We start from the raw sequence: 18,791 nt of genomic DNA, 5'->3' as shown, positions 1-18,791 counted from the left end.
ATCATTCTTGATCATAAATACAACATACCACTTAAACCCTGATATGAATTGAAACTATGTTGCTGTTGTATGGGTATACTTTCACATAAAGACACCACTTTTACGCTGTACTTTAATGTCCAGATTTTTGTTTATTATTTTGTATAAATAATTGTATTAAGTTTTACACTTTACACTTTTATATAACTTTACATCAGCATATTTTTGAATATAATAAAATAACTTTTGCCAGCGGATGTCACAGATGTCAGGGACTGGAGCATCGGGGCGGGGAGGAGATAGGCTGGGATTCTTGGACAGCAAATCAGAGCACTTTTTGAAGCTAATTATTACATACTGTATATATATATATATATATATATATATATATATATATATCCTAAAAAAAATGGAAGCATTTTGAATATTTTTGTTGGTCCCCCAAAATACATGGGGTCATTGAACATGTTTGAGAACCACCGTTCTAAGGAATGGATTCTGTGTACCGTATACTTTGAGCAATTTGTCTTGAGCTGAATAAAGATAATTGCAATGGGGGTTGTATGTATTTATTTATACCTTATATAAAGCCATGCTGGAGGTGTGTTCATATATATATATATATGACTGTATATTTGTACATATCTGTACAACTGTGCTTGTCTGCTTGACTCCTGATTTGGCAGATCTATAAACTCACAATGCGTTGCACTTGCATCGCGACAGCTTGTAGATCGGCTATTTTTAAATGGCTGAAGTGGTTATGTTTTGTAACATGTAAAAGTAACTACTAACTAAAGTTTTCAAATAAATGTATAGTGGAGTAGTAGTAGAAGTAAAAGTATTGGATGTTGGAATCACTCAAGTAAACTACAAATACCTCAAAGTTACTTTACAATTAAGGCATTTAGCAGACGCTCTTAATCCAGAGCGACATACAGTAAGATAGAACAAAACATGGTAATACATTAAATACATAAAAATGGATTTGGAACAACTAAGGTTCACAAGGTTTGACCAAGCAGAAGAAAATATTTGTGGACAAAATAATGTAGCAATGAGAGGGTGTGGGATTATTGATGATTATTGGTATGCTAGCGATGCGGTCAGGAACAACGCTTTAGTCTTTGAGTTCCGCAAGCATCACTTAAGTGACACCCTCAAGTGTAATATTGCGATTAGCCTATACACCAGTTACTTCCAGGGCTTGTGATTGGGTTCTACTGTGTGAAAGCCTGCCCTTCTTCTTGCATCCCTTCACGTTTCCGGGTTGCATTCACAGGCTCACAGCCATCTTTCACTGAACTACAGGCTTCAAAATGGGCCTGTAGAAACCAGTAGGTGACGTCACAGCAGTGGTGTAAAAAGTACTCACATTTCTTACTTAAGAGTCTTGATTGGATTGCTGAATTCCTACAATTAACATAATGCTTTGGCACACTTACTTATGGGGGAAAGGAATGATCATAACAAGAAACTAAAGCTGTCAAAAGAATTGCAGTGGAGTAGAGTACAATATAAAAAATGGAAATACTCAATGGACGTTAAAGTACTGTACCTCAAAAGCGCTTTTTCCCTATACAAAAAAGTGATTTTGAGGAAGGCTACTTTAATGTCCATTGATTTTATTTAAATATTATACTCTACTCCACTGCAATTCTTATGACAGCTTTAGTTTCTTGTCATTATCATTCTTAAATACAACACATACCATACAATACATACAGTAAACCACTTAAACCCTGATATGAATTGAAACAATGTTGCTGCGTTGACTGTATAATTGTACATATCTGTATAAAGATGGAGACGGGACACAGTTGAGTAAGTTGCATAACACTGTTTACTAGTGGGCCTTGTAATCTACAGCATGTATACTCTATGCACTACTGCTACAATATCTATCAAAATAATCAATAAAATGGCAAGTTTTTTTCCAATATGGTCCTTTTTTCATTTCAAACATAATAAACTTGCACTTGTCCTTTGCGGCAGCTGATATTTGCATCATAAATCCCTGAACGTTTGACCTGTTTTTGCTGCTAAACTAATGTGCTGTGTGACATGAGGACATTATCATAAACACTTTTTTTTCTCATGAATGATAAAGATGATGAAAGCTATAAGCATTGCAACTGGCTGTGGTGGACAAAGTAGGCTACTCATGAGCCTGAGCTCTAGATAACTCTAGATAATGAATGAATGAATGAATGAATATTTTATTTCCGTGTCTTTATTAATGGTACACCTCAGCTATGGTTGCGCCCAGGGCACCCCTCCATGGATTTGTCTATAATGGAGATACAAAATATAAACAAAATAATATATTCAACATAAACTTTAAATATACAAAGTGTAAATAAATACAGTATGGGATATGTGAGTACAGCAGTGGTTCCAAAACCTTTTAGCCCGTGACCCAAAAGAGACATTGTACGGGTACTGCCACACTATCAAAAGAGCTGCGCATGTCCTCGGCTGTCCGCAGCTTCTTTTTCCGGGTTTTTAGCTGGTGGATGGAAAAAATGCTCCACTTCCGCGGACGACAGAATGAGGCCATGCAGACAGGCTTCAATCAATGCTTATTCTGTTATGCAAGCGGTTAGGTTACAGTCCAGCTGTCCAGGGTCCTTGAGGGGGTCACAGCCAGGACAAATTAATAGTTGGATTAATTACAATATATTATACAGAACATAATCAAACCGGAACTGTTTGAAATAGGAAATTTCAATTTGAGCGTGCCTGACATGAAAACACGAGACTATTCAGTTAAGGCCTAAACGCCCCCTGAATAAGTAGCAGGTGTAGCAGGCTAGCCAGGGTTTTAACATGAATGTATAGCCTATACGTTTAATTAACTCATTTAACTGTCTCATAGGCTATTATGAAACTCATAAAAGAAAAGTGATGTAATTCTAAAGGACCACTTCACCTCTTTTCAAATAGGTCCTCACTAATAATCAAAATGGCAATTCCATTTTCCATTTTATTTTCGCATTGCAACTTTTCAGGACTAGCAAGCCTGCAGTTTCTATTAGCTTGGATTACCCATCGATGATGTCATGGTGGACGGGTTTCTGAACTGCCCACAGCCCTCCTATGAACCATAGACTGTAAAAAAATAAATATGGACAAAGCGTTCCCCGGGTCTGATATGGACGTAAGGGTAAGATGAAGCCAGTCAGTCCTTGAATTGTAAATCGCCATCTTTCTTATCTGTTTGGGCCCAGCTGGCCATTGGCTGGCCCAGACAACGAGGCGGGACTTCCCCCCTTCTTCTTCGTTGGTTTTTATTTTGGCTCAAACGGGGGGTGGCTCCCGATCATAGACTGTAACGGTAGCCACGCCCCTCAGAACATATGTGACTTTATGGTATTTTCTTTAATAAATGGGACCATACTTTTCCAAAAAGAATATTATGAGAAATGAGACTTTAAACTAGTGACTGGAAGCAGAAAGTATTCATGACCATGTTTATTAAGGTAATACAGTCTAGGTGAAGGTGGGCCCAAATACATGGGCCTCTATGGAGATATGTTTTTTTTTGGGCCCAATGACAGCGCCACAACAGGCCATTATATGAACTTTCAGGAAGTCCCGATTTCCTTAGTGGCTTCACAAAATAAAAATATCTGTCTGACTGCACCCCTGCTATGAACACAGACAGAGTAGGGAAAAAAGTTGTGCCATTTTATCATGATTATTATAGTGAGGACCTAGTACGGTATATGAAGATAGGTTGAAAAGTGGTGAAGTGGTCCTTTAAGCATCCATCCACACTCCACAGATCCCCCTCCCCCAAAGCCCCCCCCCCCCCCCCCTCCCGAAGCTGCTGTGAGGCTGTGAGCTGTCAGTGGTGGATGTGCGCGGAGGGCCGGCTGCGCCGAAGGAGGAAATACTTGATAGGCTTAGGCTATCGTAGGACGCTAACAGTGCTGCTGCTGCACGGGCAGCACGGCACGACGAGGATGACTCTAATAATATAAACAGTGCACGCATGCAAGGATGAATATATTGTTTTTAGTTTTTCATATTTTTTTCAAGCGGGCCCGGCCCCCTTTGAACCGAAGCAGCCATTGACTCTATTTATGTATTTTAACCTGCGGCTGGTGACAGACCATTGGGGAGTGACCCGGTGACGGTTGACCGTTGGTAAGTAGACGCGGTTGATCTGACTGAGATGCTTGGGGACACTGTGGTGCTACACGGTGGCGCTTGCCAACAGGACACCGGTCTTCAGGTTGACGTTGAAGACCTGTCGGCAAGGGAGCAGCAGTTCTTGTCGCCAAATGAAGCATTTAGCCTACTCACTCGACTCTGCGTTTAGTGTTGAAGTCAAGATAGGTTGACATCATCACTGCAGTGCGGACATGCCGAGTCCACTCTGACACGAATCGATGCTATTAGAAAGTTTCTATATGGAGATCACGAGTCCACGACTACGTTCATCTATCCGAGGAGAAGCGCTTAATATAAGTTGTAACGGTTAACTAACCTACATGAATAGACAATTGGTCATCACAGCCACCATCATAATGGTTAATGGGCTAGCCAGCCTTGGATCAAGATTATTATCGCAGGCTATTTTTTGTGGCGCAAGACCGCAAGTGCAACCACTCCCTTACGGAGCTATGTGTGTGGCTGGCTGGCTGGCTGCCTGGGTGGGTATGAGCACACACATTGCATGGTTGTTTTTCACCACCTGTGCGCAACCTAACACACACACAAACACACACGCGCATATTATATACGCTGTATGATGATTTCGGGTGTGGCAGCACAGTAGCCTACAGTGACACTGACAGTACAGTACAGTACAGTACAGTACAGTACAGTAGAGGGACCCCCACATGGTAACTCTGTCATTTCTCTACCGTTTCGGACGTGGGGTCGGCTCGGCGGAACCGGGCCGGCACCCTGGCCGTGGTACTGTGGGTCTGGAACTTCCGGGGACCCCACACGGAGTTGCACCACTCACTTCACACGGGTGTGATTTTCTTTAATCAAGTCTGACTTTCTACCTAGTACCTATAGTAAAATCAATAGAATAGCCTCGCCTACATCTTGATCCAAGGCTAATATAAAATGGTATTTTCCATCAAAGATTTGAGATAGCTGTGTACACACTTGTATGCATACAAGGTAAAACATTAATGTCTATTATGGGTTGGAGAAATAAGTAGCCTAGCGTATATAAGCCTATGTATGAAATATTATATTGATATTGTGATATGAAATCTGAGATTTTGGATATCATAATATTGTGATGTGGCATACATCACACTATTATGAGATGGTTATAAGTAAAGTGATGGCACTGCCCCTGCTGCCACCCTTAAATCTCCATTTGGAGCTGACCTTAGTGTTGAAAAGTCAAGATAGGTTGACATCATCACTGCAGTGCGGACATGCCGAGTCCACTCTGACACGAATCGATGCTATTAGAAAGTTTCTATATGGAGATCACGAGTTCACGACTACGTTCATCTATCCGAGGAGAAGCGCTTAATATAAGTTGTAACGGTTAACTAACCTACATGAATAGACAATTGGTCATCACAGCCACCATCATAATGGTTAATGGGCTAGCCAGCCTTGGATCAAGATTATTATCGCAGGCTATTTTTTGTGGCGCAAGTGCAACCACTCCCTTACGGAGCTATGTGTGTGGCTGGCTGGCTGGCTGCCTGGGTGGGTATGAGCACACACATTGCATGGTTGTTTTTCACCACCTGTGCGCAACCTAACACACACACAAACACACACGCGCATATTATATACGCTGTATGATGATTTTGGGTGTGGCAGCACAGTAGCCTACAGTGACACTGACAGTACAGTACAGTACAGTAGAGGGACCCCCACATGGTAACTCTGTCATTTCTCTACCGTTTCGGACGTGGGGTCGGCTCGGCGGAACCGGGCCGGCACCCTGGCCGTGGTACTGTGGGTCTGGAACTTCCGGGGACCCCACACGGAGTTGCACCACTCACTTCACACGGGTGTGATTTTCTTTAATCAAGTCTGACTTAGTCTACCTAGTACCTATAGTAAAATCAATAGAATAGCCTCGCCTACATCTTGATCCAAGGCTAATATAAAATGGTATTTCCCATCAAAGATTTGAGATAGCTGTGTACACACTTGTATGCATACGAAAACCACCAAAACAAAAAAAATAATGTATTTTGTTCAATTGTGAAGTTAAAGTATTGGCGACTTGTGGTTGAAATCACTGGCACTGGTCACATATGTTGATCTGACCTCATCAAACCCTGTACACTCAATACACGCTACATATATGGTTGATTTGACCCCCCCCCATGCCAAAGTGCCAGCTCTCGCTAGCAGTCTGCTGTCACCCAGGTGGATGCGCCCTCAGGCTTCTTACTGGTTCTATTATTTTAATTTTAAAGGTATATTCAGTGATTTCACTGTGGGACCCAGCCTTTCGTCCAATCAGGATAGAGAGTCAAAAACGAAATCTAAGGTTTTTTGACCCCCAGGGGTTAACTGGGGACAGGGAGGAACTCCTTATATGGCCAGCACACTCTATAGTAGGGAGGATTATCACAACAAAACAAAAAAATAAGTGATATTTGATACTGAATATACCTTTAATGTTTTTTTTGTTTGTGGCCTTTTATTTTTTATTTTTTATGGAGGGACAGACAGTAGGCTGACAGGAAATGGGGAGAGAGATGGGGGGGATGACATGCAGTAAAGGCCACCGGGATCTGGAGTCGAACCTGCGGCACACTGCCAGACTGGATTACCAGCCAAAGTGCCTGGACCACTGAGCCACGGCCCAGGCCACTGGTTCTATTATTTGCCCAATATATAGGCCTATAGTTTCCCCACTTACAGTAGGCCTATATAGTTATAGACCATACGTATAGCTATAGGCATTTAATAGTGATGATTATTTGTCAAAGCACCGATAGTCCCCACAACTCACATACTACAGTCACAGAATGATTTGTTAAAAAAACAAAAAAAAAACAAAGGTAAGGACATTTTGATGTTGTCCACTATGCAGCTCTAATGTTACTGTATGGCTGTATATATGTGGCTCTCCTCTGACAACTGTTACACCATCCTCTGAGGTGCCTTGTTGCCACCATGGGGTGGTTACTGGTTTACACCAGAAGATGGAGATAAGGGACGTGGGGGCAGGAGGGGGGAGAGGGAGGGAGGGAGGGAGGGAGGGAGGGAGGGATTTTGGATGGCCAATTTAACATTGGGCTGCCTATCTTGAGTTGATGGGATATCTCCTCCCATTCACTTGCATTAAGTTGCTCAAAAGCGCATGAGGCGATTTCACTCCTCCTTCCGGGTAGGAACAGAGTGCATTCTGGGATGGACTGGGCCAAATCCAGAAAAATGGGGAGAGACACACAACAAAGGTCCTCGAGATTGGGACTCGAACCCGTGCCACAGGCTGCATTAGAGTCGGCCACCAGCCTATGATGCAAAGCCGAACGATAGGTTGGAAACCTAACTAATATGCAATACCCGTTTTAACGTCTTTTAACGTCTTTGTCCTTTTGTGCCCATAGTGTATATGGAGATCTCTGTTTCTGTCTGTCTGCCTTTGTCTGAGGAGTGCAAACTGTGAAAAGTGGACTGGTTAAGTTATCAAATGGCAGATGTGGGCCGTTGCCATGGCAATCAATTAGCTGAGGCAGAGGCTGGGAATTCTACAGGTACAGAGACGTGTTGTATTTATTGTAAGATATGTGGTATGCGGTGCCCGGACCACTAGGCAAGTCACATGCACATCAAATAATAAATAAATACATAAATGCATACCGTGAGCTCGGAAATATCATAGTATCAATACCGTGGCTGTTTATGCAGTATTACGGTATACCTTTACATGCCCAGCGGCAAATCGATCAAATTGAACCCTGCTTGTATCTAACATCCAGATACATTGTCTTGCCCCAGCAGGTGCAGCCATGGTGGGCTCTACGTCAGGCGGATGCCTGGGACCATGCGTCTACCCAGCGGTGCCTGACGGGGGGTGGGGCTGGGCCATAGCCGCCGCCTACTTCCTGGTGGAGGTGTGCACCTACGGCGTCATCAAGAGCCTGGGCATCTTCCTGGAGGACCTGATCAAGGACTTTGGGGAGAGCAACACCAGGGTGTCCTGGGTCCTCTCCATCTGCGTCTTCATCATGACCTTCACCGGTTAGTCCACTCTAGTTTACAGAATCGCCTATTCACAATTATTTGAGATAATCGTTCATCTGTTGAAAAATGCCCATAAATATAAAAGATCACACTCATGTGAGGTGGCGAGCGCCAACTGTGGCTGCCTTTCACAGTCTGACACCATCATCATCATCCTCACGTGCTCCACGAGACATGAATGCATTGTGTTTAAATATATGAAACAAAATTACTTGAGTTGTATTTATATCAGCCAGATGACGTCTTAAAAATCACACCTGTGTGAACCGAGTGGTGCAACTCCCCTCTCTCCCCCCTCCTCTCTCTCTCTCTCTCTCTGCTCCGTCAGATTAGCTTTATTATGGATATCAATCCGCGTCGCTGAGAACTATTTTTTCATTATTATTTTGGCTCGGCCTTTCCTTCTTTAGCGAAGTTAAGCGAACCTAGACCGGGTTGCACAACAGCGGTCCCGTACACCTCCCATTATACAGGCAAACTAAAAGCTGAATAACTCCTAATCTACGGAGCTCTCCGTGGTTTGAACAATTAGCGCGATGTTCGGAGGTCTTTGCTGATTATCCGGTGGTCTAGATGGAAACATTGGTGCTTAAATTGATCCTGAGTTGGCACAGACCAGGAATCTTGCATTATTCTAGCTTTAACCTTGTGAGCTTATAGATTTTTGAATATAAAGTTTGACACAAATAAAACATAACATGTAGTTTTACTTTGGTACTGTAAGTATATTGATGTAATGTTGATACGTTTGCATCCATTACAGTGGTTGTCCTGCTCTCTGTGTACCCCATGCAGCCCCACTGTCCACAGTGCTGAGTAACCGCTTTGGCTTCCAGCCAGTGGTGATGACCGGGGGCTTCCTGATCAGCCTGGGCACCATCACCTCCGCCTTCGTCAACTCCATTGACGAAATGTACATCACCCTCGGCCTCGTCTCAGGTACCGATCTCACTGTCTGATCTATCGCTCGTTTCAACTACAAGAGCTAACCGAAACAGGGCAGTGAAATGCATTTCACATGATTCTGGCTTTGTTTCCATACGCTACGGCTGGGTTTCAGATAAGATTATCAGAACGTAATTTGGGCCCTGCCCAGGATGTGGTAATAACCCTGAGTTCTCCGTCAGAAGTCAGAAACTATTCATTCATTTTTTTTTCTTCAAAAGAAGCAAAAATAGCTGATCTAGAGCTTCGTGTAGCAATCATGTAGAGCTTGTTTACGGCATCAATCTGTATGAAAGATGCTTCACCTTCACCTGCATGAATAGTGTGATTTTCGTCATTTTTTTCGTCACTTTACACAGCATGGAAGGATGAGATGTCATAATAAAAAAGAATGGTTCAATTATTGAATTCCTCATACATCACACATCCTTCTTCTAGTGTTTTATATACACTGCTGGTCCTGAGTACGATTTTCGTTTTTATATGTCCAAACATTTGAAAATGACTAATAAAGTGAACCTTGAACCTGATTCAAGATTTGTATTTGTTACATCTCATAACGTAGTACATTTGTTTGTTTTTCCAGCCCCTCGACATTTAAAACAATTCTACTCTAAATAGCTTTAATAATAAGACTATATGCTAAGCCTGAGATACCATCAACTACTGGTCTATTAAGACTGCATGGCCAAACATTGCACAGAGGACCCGGAAGGATTGTTTCACTGCTGTGTGATGCTCTTAAACCTGAATGACATTTCTGAAATACACAGTGCGCCATTGTTGGTTGGCATCATAATTTTTCAAATGATCAAATCTTTCTTTTCTTCTGAGAAAGGGCAAATGACCTGAGTCAAGGCTGTTAAGTGGAACAAGTGCATCTCCTACTGGAGAGTCAAAGTATTGCACAGCAGCGTGACACTTCTGACATTCACTTGACGAAAGACAGATCCCTATGTATACAGTATGCAGTAGCCTATGTATACTGTACACTTAAAGTATCCATGCTTTTGTGACAATGTAATGTTTGCAGTTATGTTGTGTTAAATAACTTCAACACTGTATACTTTGTTTTATACAACCTAGGGATTTGTACATGGCCCCCTATTGACCCCTATTGTTGGCCCCTTAGTCTAGACCACATCTCTTTGCCGAAAATAGACTATTTACAAGTTCACAACACGTCTCATTGCAACGTGGTCTGGTTTGAGACGCAACAGGGGAGGCTGATCAGATCGTCATGATCAGTCGTCATGGCCAAGCAGAGGTTATGATCGAGCGTGTGTTCTCTCTGCATAACCAGAAAATGCTGGTATCGGCGAGTATGCCAGTCCATCGCAATCCAATACCACACAATTCTCCACATGATATTTAATTTACAGTAATCCATTATTTTGTATTTTTAATGCTTCAGTTTTTGTTGAAATTGCAAAACTGTTTTATACTCTTACTGTACTATACATTATTATTTTACCAACTTGTTGTAGCTGCACTTTAACAATTATTAATGGATTTGATTTGATTTATTACTAGATCAGTGGTTCTCACATTTTTTGTTTTATTTCAAGGACCCCCATAACTCTCAGAGTTACAGGCCTGTAAGGTACATGGATCTCTACCGGACACGCACCTCCTCCGTACCTCTGTCTGTCATTCTGTACAACACGCTGTGTTCCAAATTATTATGCAAGCGACGTCTCGGTAGGATTTCACTTCACGCAATGGTCAAAAATGTTTGCAATTACGAGTGCTGTCAGGCGTGTTAGTTAGTTTGCCAGGTGATCTAGTTTGCCAGGTGATCTTAATTAATGGGAAACTACTTAACCCATTTTGACCTGGGAACGATTAAAAAAATGTCTTCTACATCCTGACAGTTTTCAGATTTATTTTCCCCACAAAAATAGCAGATCTAGAAACTCATAGCGCGCCACAGAGTGGCTAAAGCATAACATGATGCTAACACCAAAAGGGGTTCCCGCCCAAAATGGGTTAATGGGAAACTTACTTAGGTTGTAATATTACTATAATGTGGCTTTAATAACAACCACTTGCTTAAAAGAGCACTTCACGCATTTTCAACATTGTCTTCACATGGTCCTCACTATAATTGCTCTTTAGCACTTCTGTCTCACTCTGTCTCATTGGTGGGCTTGGACAGTTCAGAAACCTGCCTGCCAATGACATCATCAATGGGGATTTAAAGATAATAGAATCTGTAGGCTTTCTCTTCCTGAAAACGTAGCATGCTGAAATAGAAGCCATTGTTCTTTGGAACACAATGTACACACAGTCAAATCCTCAGTGTTAGTGTTACTGTATATCATTTGTAACTCTGAGAGAGTTAAATTAACACTGCAGGTTGTACTGTACGTTTTCTCTTTCAGCGTTCACCATAGCAGCCCTGCCGTGCATTCCGCTGGCCCCGCCCACCCTTTTGAGCGAGCTGACATCTTGACATGCTGTCAACATGTGAAGTTCAGACGGGGGCCGGTCGGTCGGTGGCTGTCATGTCCCCCTTTTTGTCCCCATGTTGTGTGTGTGTCCCCAGGCCTGGGATACTGCCTGGCCTTCCTCCCCACGGTCACCATCCTGGCCCAGTACTTCGACAGACGCAGGGCCACTGTCACCTCTGTGGCGTCCTCGGGAGAGTCCTTCGCCATGTGCGCTTTCGGTCCAGGTGAGAATTCAGTTCAATTTTGTCAATTCAAAAACAAGTTGCCTCAAGACACTTTACATGTAGAGACCCGGCATTGCCCCACCCCGAGCAAGCATTTTTGCAACAGTGACAACGAAAAACTCCATTAACTGGAAGGAACGTCAGGCAGACCCAGACTCTAGGGTGGGTGGCCAGCTTTTGAGGGAAAGAAAGAGAGAGAGAGACAGAGAGAGATAGAGAGGGATATAATATAAGAAGGATAATATACAGTATACTGTACTCTTGATCTAGCTCTGTCCATAGCTCTAATGCCCTTTGCTGCCGTTGCATTAAGGCTATGGGTGTCACGCCTCGCTCCTCTGCCTTTGAATTTGAGCATTGACTTAGGTCCAAACTACTGGACTAATATTTGGCTTGACCTTAATGGTTATGTGGTTGATTTATGTTCTGTATTTGCTTAAGTCAAGAAAGGAAGTTGTTGTTACTATTCTTGCCTTTGTACTTGTTTACTAATACTGCAGTCCTTCAGACTTATTCTGTTATTTTCTGTATGTTCGGTATTTTGCCTTGTCTTCCTGTTCTGTTGGTTCTGTGTATCTTATTTTGTAGTATGGTCCCTAGTGTTTCCTGTCTGCCTAGTTACTGTTCCCTACCTTGTCTCACCTACCTTGTGATGTGTCAGTGTTTTCACCTGTGTCCTCTTTGTCCTGTTAGCCTATCCTGTGATTGATTGTATTTTGAGTTCACCTGTGTCTAGTTAGTCTTTGTCTATTTATATACCCCAGTTTGTTGAGTTCCTTGTCAGATCGTCATTTCATGTCAGCGTGTTTACTGTGTCCTTATTTTGCCTGCCCCATTTCATGGGAAGTTTTAATTTAGTTTAAGAAACATCCTGAACTGTGAATCCTGCCTTTTGGTCGTGACAATGGGACTGTTCTCTTCCAGGCTTGCATGAAACGCAGACCAGCCTCTCCTCTGTTACGAAACGCTTCACCTACTCACCAATACAAAGGCGGCTTGTTTAATTAGAAAGACTACTTTCCTTAGTGGATGTAAAATCCACTTTGTGTCCAGAAAGGTTTTTTTTTTTACCGGAAGGAAAAATCTTGTCTATGAGATTTTCTCTTGGCAATATCGGTAGAGGGCGCAGTGGAGTAACTAGAAGTATTTTTTTAACCGGTGAAAATTAAATCCCTTTCTTGACCAGAGCTACTCTTGATCTGACTCTGGGGAGTGGCTCCCCAGATGTCGAGTTAGTGGCAGGCCTCACTGGAGCGTGAGTCTGTACACTACAGTGTCAATTACAATTCATTGATGAAGAATCTCCTCTATTGCATTCTGGTTCTCAAAGTGCTGATCAACATTTTTAACCACTTTAACTCTACGTTTATGCATGACTCACAATGAGTCACGATGATCCGTTGTGAGCTTTTAGATCTGCTATTTTCCCCTAAAAATTATGGCCAATTTTAACAACACAAATCCAAAAAGACAACAAGAGTGCTGTTGTATAATAAATAGGTTAGAGAGGCTTGTCAGTATCAGCCAGATGCGGGAGTCTATCCCTGTTTCACAATGATGGATAAACAAGGCCATGTATAATCACGGTTAATGGCACTCAATTTTTCTCCATTTTACCTCAGTATTCATTAAAGGGATATGAATTATATAGAATATGTGTATGACAAAAGCTAACCTCCCCACCCTTCTTCTTCCCTTCCTGCCCAGCCTTAACCGCACTGAAGAGACACATAGGCTGGCGATACTGTCTGATGCTCATCGGCCTCCTCCAAGCATCCGTGATTGGCTGCGGCTGCCTCCTCCGTCCAATCGTCATCGAGCCGCAGCGCGAAGAGCCGCCCCCCATCCCCGAAAAGCAGCAGCAGCCGTCCCCGTCATTGAAACGGCTGCAGACCACGTACGACCTGGACAATGAGCAGAACCGAACCTCCATCAGCTCAGCCTCAGGGGACTCCCGGGAGTCCGAGGATTCGGGCGTCACCTCACTGACTGCGTCCAGCACGGACATGCGGGCAGTGTCCGCGGCACCGACGGAGACCAAGGCCCTGATGATGGAGTGGGAGGAGCAGGGGTCCGCCAGCGTACCTCCCATCCCACTGAAGGGTCTGGACGGCGAGGTGGAGGTACGGATTCCTTGAACTATATGAAATGGGGTTTTTAAGGGACCAAGAAGTCACGCAGTCACTTATTGTTTTTGTGTTGTTTTTTCTTCTTCTTCTTCTTCTTCTTCTTCTTCTCCTTCCGCCAAAAAATGCAGTTCTGACTGAACGGTGCAGTCGGTTTTCGCGAAACGCAGTAATCTGGTAGAGGGCCATGCCAAACGGTGACTATGCGAAGCCCATGATGATTGGCCAAATGGCTATAGCACTTAATTGAAAATACAAACTTTGAACGTGAATATCTCATGAACCGTTTGACCGTTAGCAATGACACTTTGATACACATATGTGTCTCCTCATGCCGAACAACTTTCGTGTTCTGACTTTTGACATCTGACCTTAAGATCACCCGCCATTTTTAATTATATGAAAAACAGTATATCCTCCCAGGATCTTTGATCAAAATGCACAAAAACTTCTACACGTGAACTTTGGACCTATACGGACAAATAATCGTAGTACATTTCTTTCAAGTCAAAAAATTATGCTTTTGCAACTGTACAGTATGGTAGAGGGTCATGCCAAATAGCACTGAAAGCGTACAAAGAGAAGTTTGTACGTGAAAACACACTGTAGTAATGGATAAAGACCAGGACAGTTGTTACCAAAAATACTAAATTATGTTACTGTTTAGAATGAGTCAACTGACTGTGTCTGCATAGCTCAGTCGGTAGAGCTCTCACCTTTGGACCACAGGGTCACTGGTTCAAATCCACGTAGTGACAACTCGGCCTGTGATTCTTATTTGTGCATATTGTTCTTATTCCGTATTATCTTCTTTCTTGGTCCCGCCTTATCGCTGCTTGCAGCTATATTTTTATCTTGCGATTGTTGTGGCCCAAAATAATTTGCTATTTTGGCAAAGCGATTTGGTTTAGATCAGGGGTTTCAGTGTTTTTCAGACCAAGGACCCCTTAGGCAAGAGAGAGTTTGTAGATAGGCTGTTTTCGGTTTTTATTTTAAGATTAGAGCATTTGAAATGGTCAAACTAGCAACATTTTCAGAAGCATCTTCCATAAAATCTTAGAATAGTCTTGGGATATTTTATATAAAAGCTAAGGTTAAAGCCTTAATCTGTGATTTCTTCACCTTATTGGCAGTAGTGTCGAACAGCAGGAACAATATATTACTAAAACATCATTTGTTTTAGAAATCAATGCTAGCATGTGTGGGGTGCTCCTTTCAGACTGTTTCACAAATCGCACATTAGGACTGACCCAGCTAATAGTTTAAAATAACGGTTAAAGTGTTTAAAAACTATGGTGACAGATTTGTTCCAGGTCTTAATGGGGTTAATCCATACATCACCCCCTCCTATAGGTGGCACTAGGGGACAAGCGGCGCCCCAGCAGGGCCAAGCTCCTGGACTTCTCGGTGCTCGAGGACCCCGCCTTCATCTGCTACTCGCTCTTTGGGCTCTTCGCCACGCTGGGCTTCTTTGCGCCGCCGCTGTACGTCGTGGAGCTCAGCAAGAGCCGCGGCGTGGAGGAGAACATGGCGGCCTACATGCTGTCCATCATGGCGGTGGCGGACGTGTGTGGGCGCCTCTCCATCGGCGCGGCCATGAACAGGCTGCCTTGCAGGAAGACCCTGGTGATGCTGGGGTGAGTGGAGAGGGCGCTACCCCTGAACCACTGTTGATTTGGACAGCACATTTTGATTTTGTTTTAGTCATACTAGTCTTTTGAATAAAATTCCTACCAGGAAGGAGGAGTGAAATCGCCTCATGCGCTTTTGAGCAACTTAATGCAAGTGGATGGAACTCGGGTGTCTTCTCTATTCATATATACTCTAAGGCTGAACTCCTAATTGCTCCCGATGAGCAGGTCGGTGCCTCGCATGGTTTCCTCCGCCATCAGTGTGCAAATGTGTGTGTGAATGGGTGAATGCAATGCACAATATATCCATGTACAGCGCCTTGGATAAAGGCACTATATAAATGCACCATTACCAAAGCTTGTAGATAGATAATGAGATTGAAATCAATTACATTTTATAATGTATTAAATTGACTTGAATGAAGTGTTTTCCCTCTAGGTGTGTGGTTCTACTGTGTCTGGTGCTGGTGGCCTTCACCATGGTGTGGGAGTTCTGGGGCCTGGCGGTGTGCTCGGCGCTGTACGGCTTCTTCATGGGCAGCGTGGGCTCCACTCACATCCCCATGCTGGCAGAGGAGGACGTGGTGGGCGTGCACAAGATGGCCTCGTCCGTCGGGGTGTACGTGTGCATCCAGAGCTTCGCTGGACTGGCCGGACCCCCGCTAGGAGGTACAGTATAACCTCTGACATGCAATTCCTATCATGCACTATTTGTCTGCAACAAACATTCTCTATACCTACATACTCAGTGATGGAAGAAGTTAGCTCTGATTGCTTACATAAAACACTCCTCTGTCGCTGAGCTCCATTTCGGAATCGTTTTAAACCAACTTCCGCACCTCACTAGGGAATATGCATATTCCAGTTTCATTCACATTCACCGTATTAGCATTAACATATACTTACAGTGCCAAAGTAGAATACTTTTTGTCAACACACCCATTCAAATTAGCTGATCCACAATGCTCACAATGAATGAATCGCATTGTAGATTTCAATGTACAAAATAGTGCTTAAAAACATACATTAAGTCACCTTAATGGTAATGGAAATAATACCAAAATAGCCTACCGAGATAGATTACTCTACTCTACTAGATTCATGGATATCTTGTCGTTGTCTTATTCCTTATCATAATCCAATAATTCTATGACCAGCCGTAGTTCTGGAGACACTTACTGTAGGAATGCGACAAAAACGATGAGGTGAGTTAATCGATAGGATTAACAATACCTGTCTAATTTCTCAACCTCAGGTGTGTTAATTGACGCCAGCGAGAACTACGGCTCTGCCTTCTACTCGTGCGCCGTGGGCATGGGGCTGGGCGCCGCCTGCCTGGCACTGGTCGGGCCCACCAGGGCTGCCACCCGCAGGAGGGCCGCGGGAACGCAGGGGTGCCCCTCCTGTTCCCCGGACAACACTTCCTCTCAGGACGACGAGCAGCCAGACTTCCTGGAGGTGGACCTCGCGCCAGACAGCATCAGTCCCGTCAAGCCGGCTGACAACTGCCGGGACACAGCTGGAGCCTTGTGAACTACACTGTGAACTACACTGTCATTTAAAGGAGCACTTCAGCCACTTTCAACCTATCTTCATACAATTGGCCCTCACTAATGCTCATTGTAATAATGGGAACATTTTGGCTTAATCAATCTGTGTCTCAGAGGAGGGCTGTGGACAGTAGCCTAGAGAAACTCGCCTACCAGTGACATAGTCATTTCAAACAAGATGTATTTTTGTTTTATGCAAGAACAATGGCTTTTGTTATAGCTTTCCATGAATAGAAAGCTTGCAGTTTCTATTAACTTCTATTAGCTGAGACACTGAGTAGAATATTTTTCTTTTCTTTTTTTACCATTTATTATAATGAGCATTAGTGAGGACCAATTCTATTTTAATATATCGGTTGAAAATGCATGGGCAAAGTGGTCCTTTAACTCTGACTGTGCAAATGTAACCAAACAGACCCGTGGCGGGGTTGGAGTTACAAAAGCACCTCTCAGAAAACTGGAGCTACTGCATACCTCACCAGAAAGTGATTGAGAGTGCTTAAGCACTCAGATTACTTGACTGTTCTGTGTAGTTCAGCACAGTTGAAGTGCTATTGGTGTGAAGCCAGATCCCACTTCAGTTTAATGTCACTCCACTACTTGACACCATGAGTATAGAAGAGTGGGTGACATAATTTACGCCAAGCGTCCCACGAAATGCAGTAACATTTTAGTAAAGTAAAGGTCCTTGCAGACTGACGCGTTTTTCAGCAATTATCTATCTATATTTTCTCAAAAGAAATGGCAGCAGTCTGCAGGGACCTTAAGAGTACAAATGTCAAATATACTATAATGTGCTCTTCTCTTGTGCAAATATATATCAAATAGCAGCAATTATCATATGCATAACACTTGAAACCGGGAATGCATCTACAGTATCTCACAATTATATAATATGAATAATATATACGTAAATATAATGCTGGTCTCCTTCTCAGGTGCTACAATTTATCACACAAATGTGCACATGCATGTGTGTGTGTGTGTGTGTGTGTGTGTGTGTGTGTGTGTGTGTGTGTGTGTGTGTGTGTGTGTGTGCACAGTTCCACACATAAGTGCAGGCAGGCACACATGTGCGTATACGTGTGTCTACATGCAAACATGCACGCACGTACGCACGTACACTCTGTGATGCTTGAAGTGCAAGCATTCCCTTCCACGCAGTAATGTCTGTGCTGTGAGACCAAAGACAAAGACTGTGGTGATACACTTACAATAGCTTGTCCTATAATATGATCCAAGACAATGATGTTTTTGCCTCATTCACCCGTTTAGCCGATGCCAAAATGATTTATTTCTAGTTGCTTTTATTTAGTTATTTATTATTAGTTTGTTTAGTCTCTCAAGATGAATGCTCAAATGCTTACAGTCATTGGGTGCCGAAACCTCTCCAAAACTGACACAGAAATTTAGTCACAAGCTCTTGTTGCTACTTTACATCGACATCAACATTTGTAAAACCCACACTACACCTTTCACCAGGGACGTATAGCTGACCCTTTGGTTGCCCTATTTGTGCTGTCAAGGACCCCCAAAATAAAATCTATTTGGCCGCGGACCCACATCTCAAAATATTTGATTCCAGGGACCCCCAGAAGCAAAGATTTGAGTTAAAAATGTTTGATTTCAAACTATTTGTAGTCAAAGATTTGCACACATTTTCAAGATTTATAAAACATAGCAGATC

The 18,791-nt window shown here is 43.1% G+C and overlaps 1 protein-coding gene across 1 annotated transcript; it reads left to right on the top strand.

Annotated features, from left to right (window-relative positions):
* Positions 1 to 4,049: 4,049 nt before the first annotated feature.
* slc16a6b (solute carrier family 16 member 6b) lies at positions 4,050 to 17,087 on the top strand (the record flags this gene model as incomplete). Its single annotated transcript, XM_083778952.1, has 8 exons — positions 4,050 to 4,131; positions 7,930 to 8,172; positions 8,971 to 9,114; positions 11,669 to 11,797; positions 13,505 to 13,920; positions 15,277 to 15,560; positions 15,994 to 16,223; positions 16,810 to 17,087. The coding sequence occupies exons 2-8, from the start codon at positions 7,941 to 7,943 to the stop codon at positions 17,085 to 17,087; spliced, it is 1,713 nt and encodes a 570-aa protein (XP_083635078.1). The 5' UTR covers positions 4,050 to 4,131; positions 7,930 to 7,940.
* Positions 17,088 to 18,791: the final 1,704 nt, after the last annotated feature.

This window comes from Protomyctophum parallelum, assembly GCF_964188405.1.
Source record: "Protomyctophum parallelum genome assembly, chromosome: 13".
Classification (NCBI taxonomy): domain Eukaryota; kingdom Metazoa; phylum Chordata; class Actinopteri; order Myctophiformes; family Myctophidae; genus Protomyctophum; species Protomyctophum parallelum.
The sequence above is the reverse complement of the archived record's forward strand: the minus strand, read 5'-3'. Positions and strand labels throughout refer to the sequence as shown.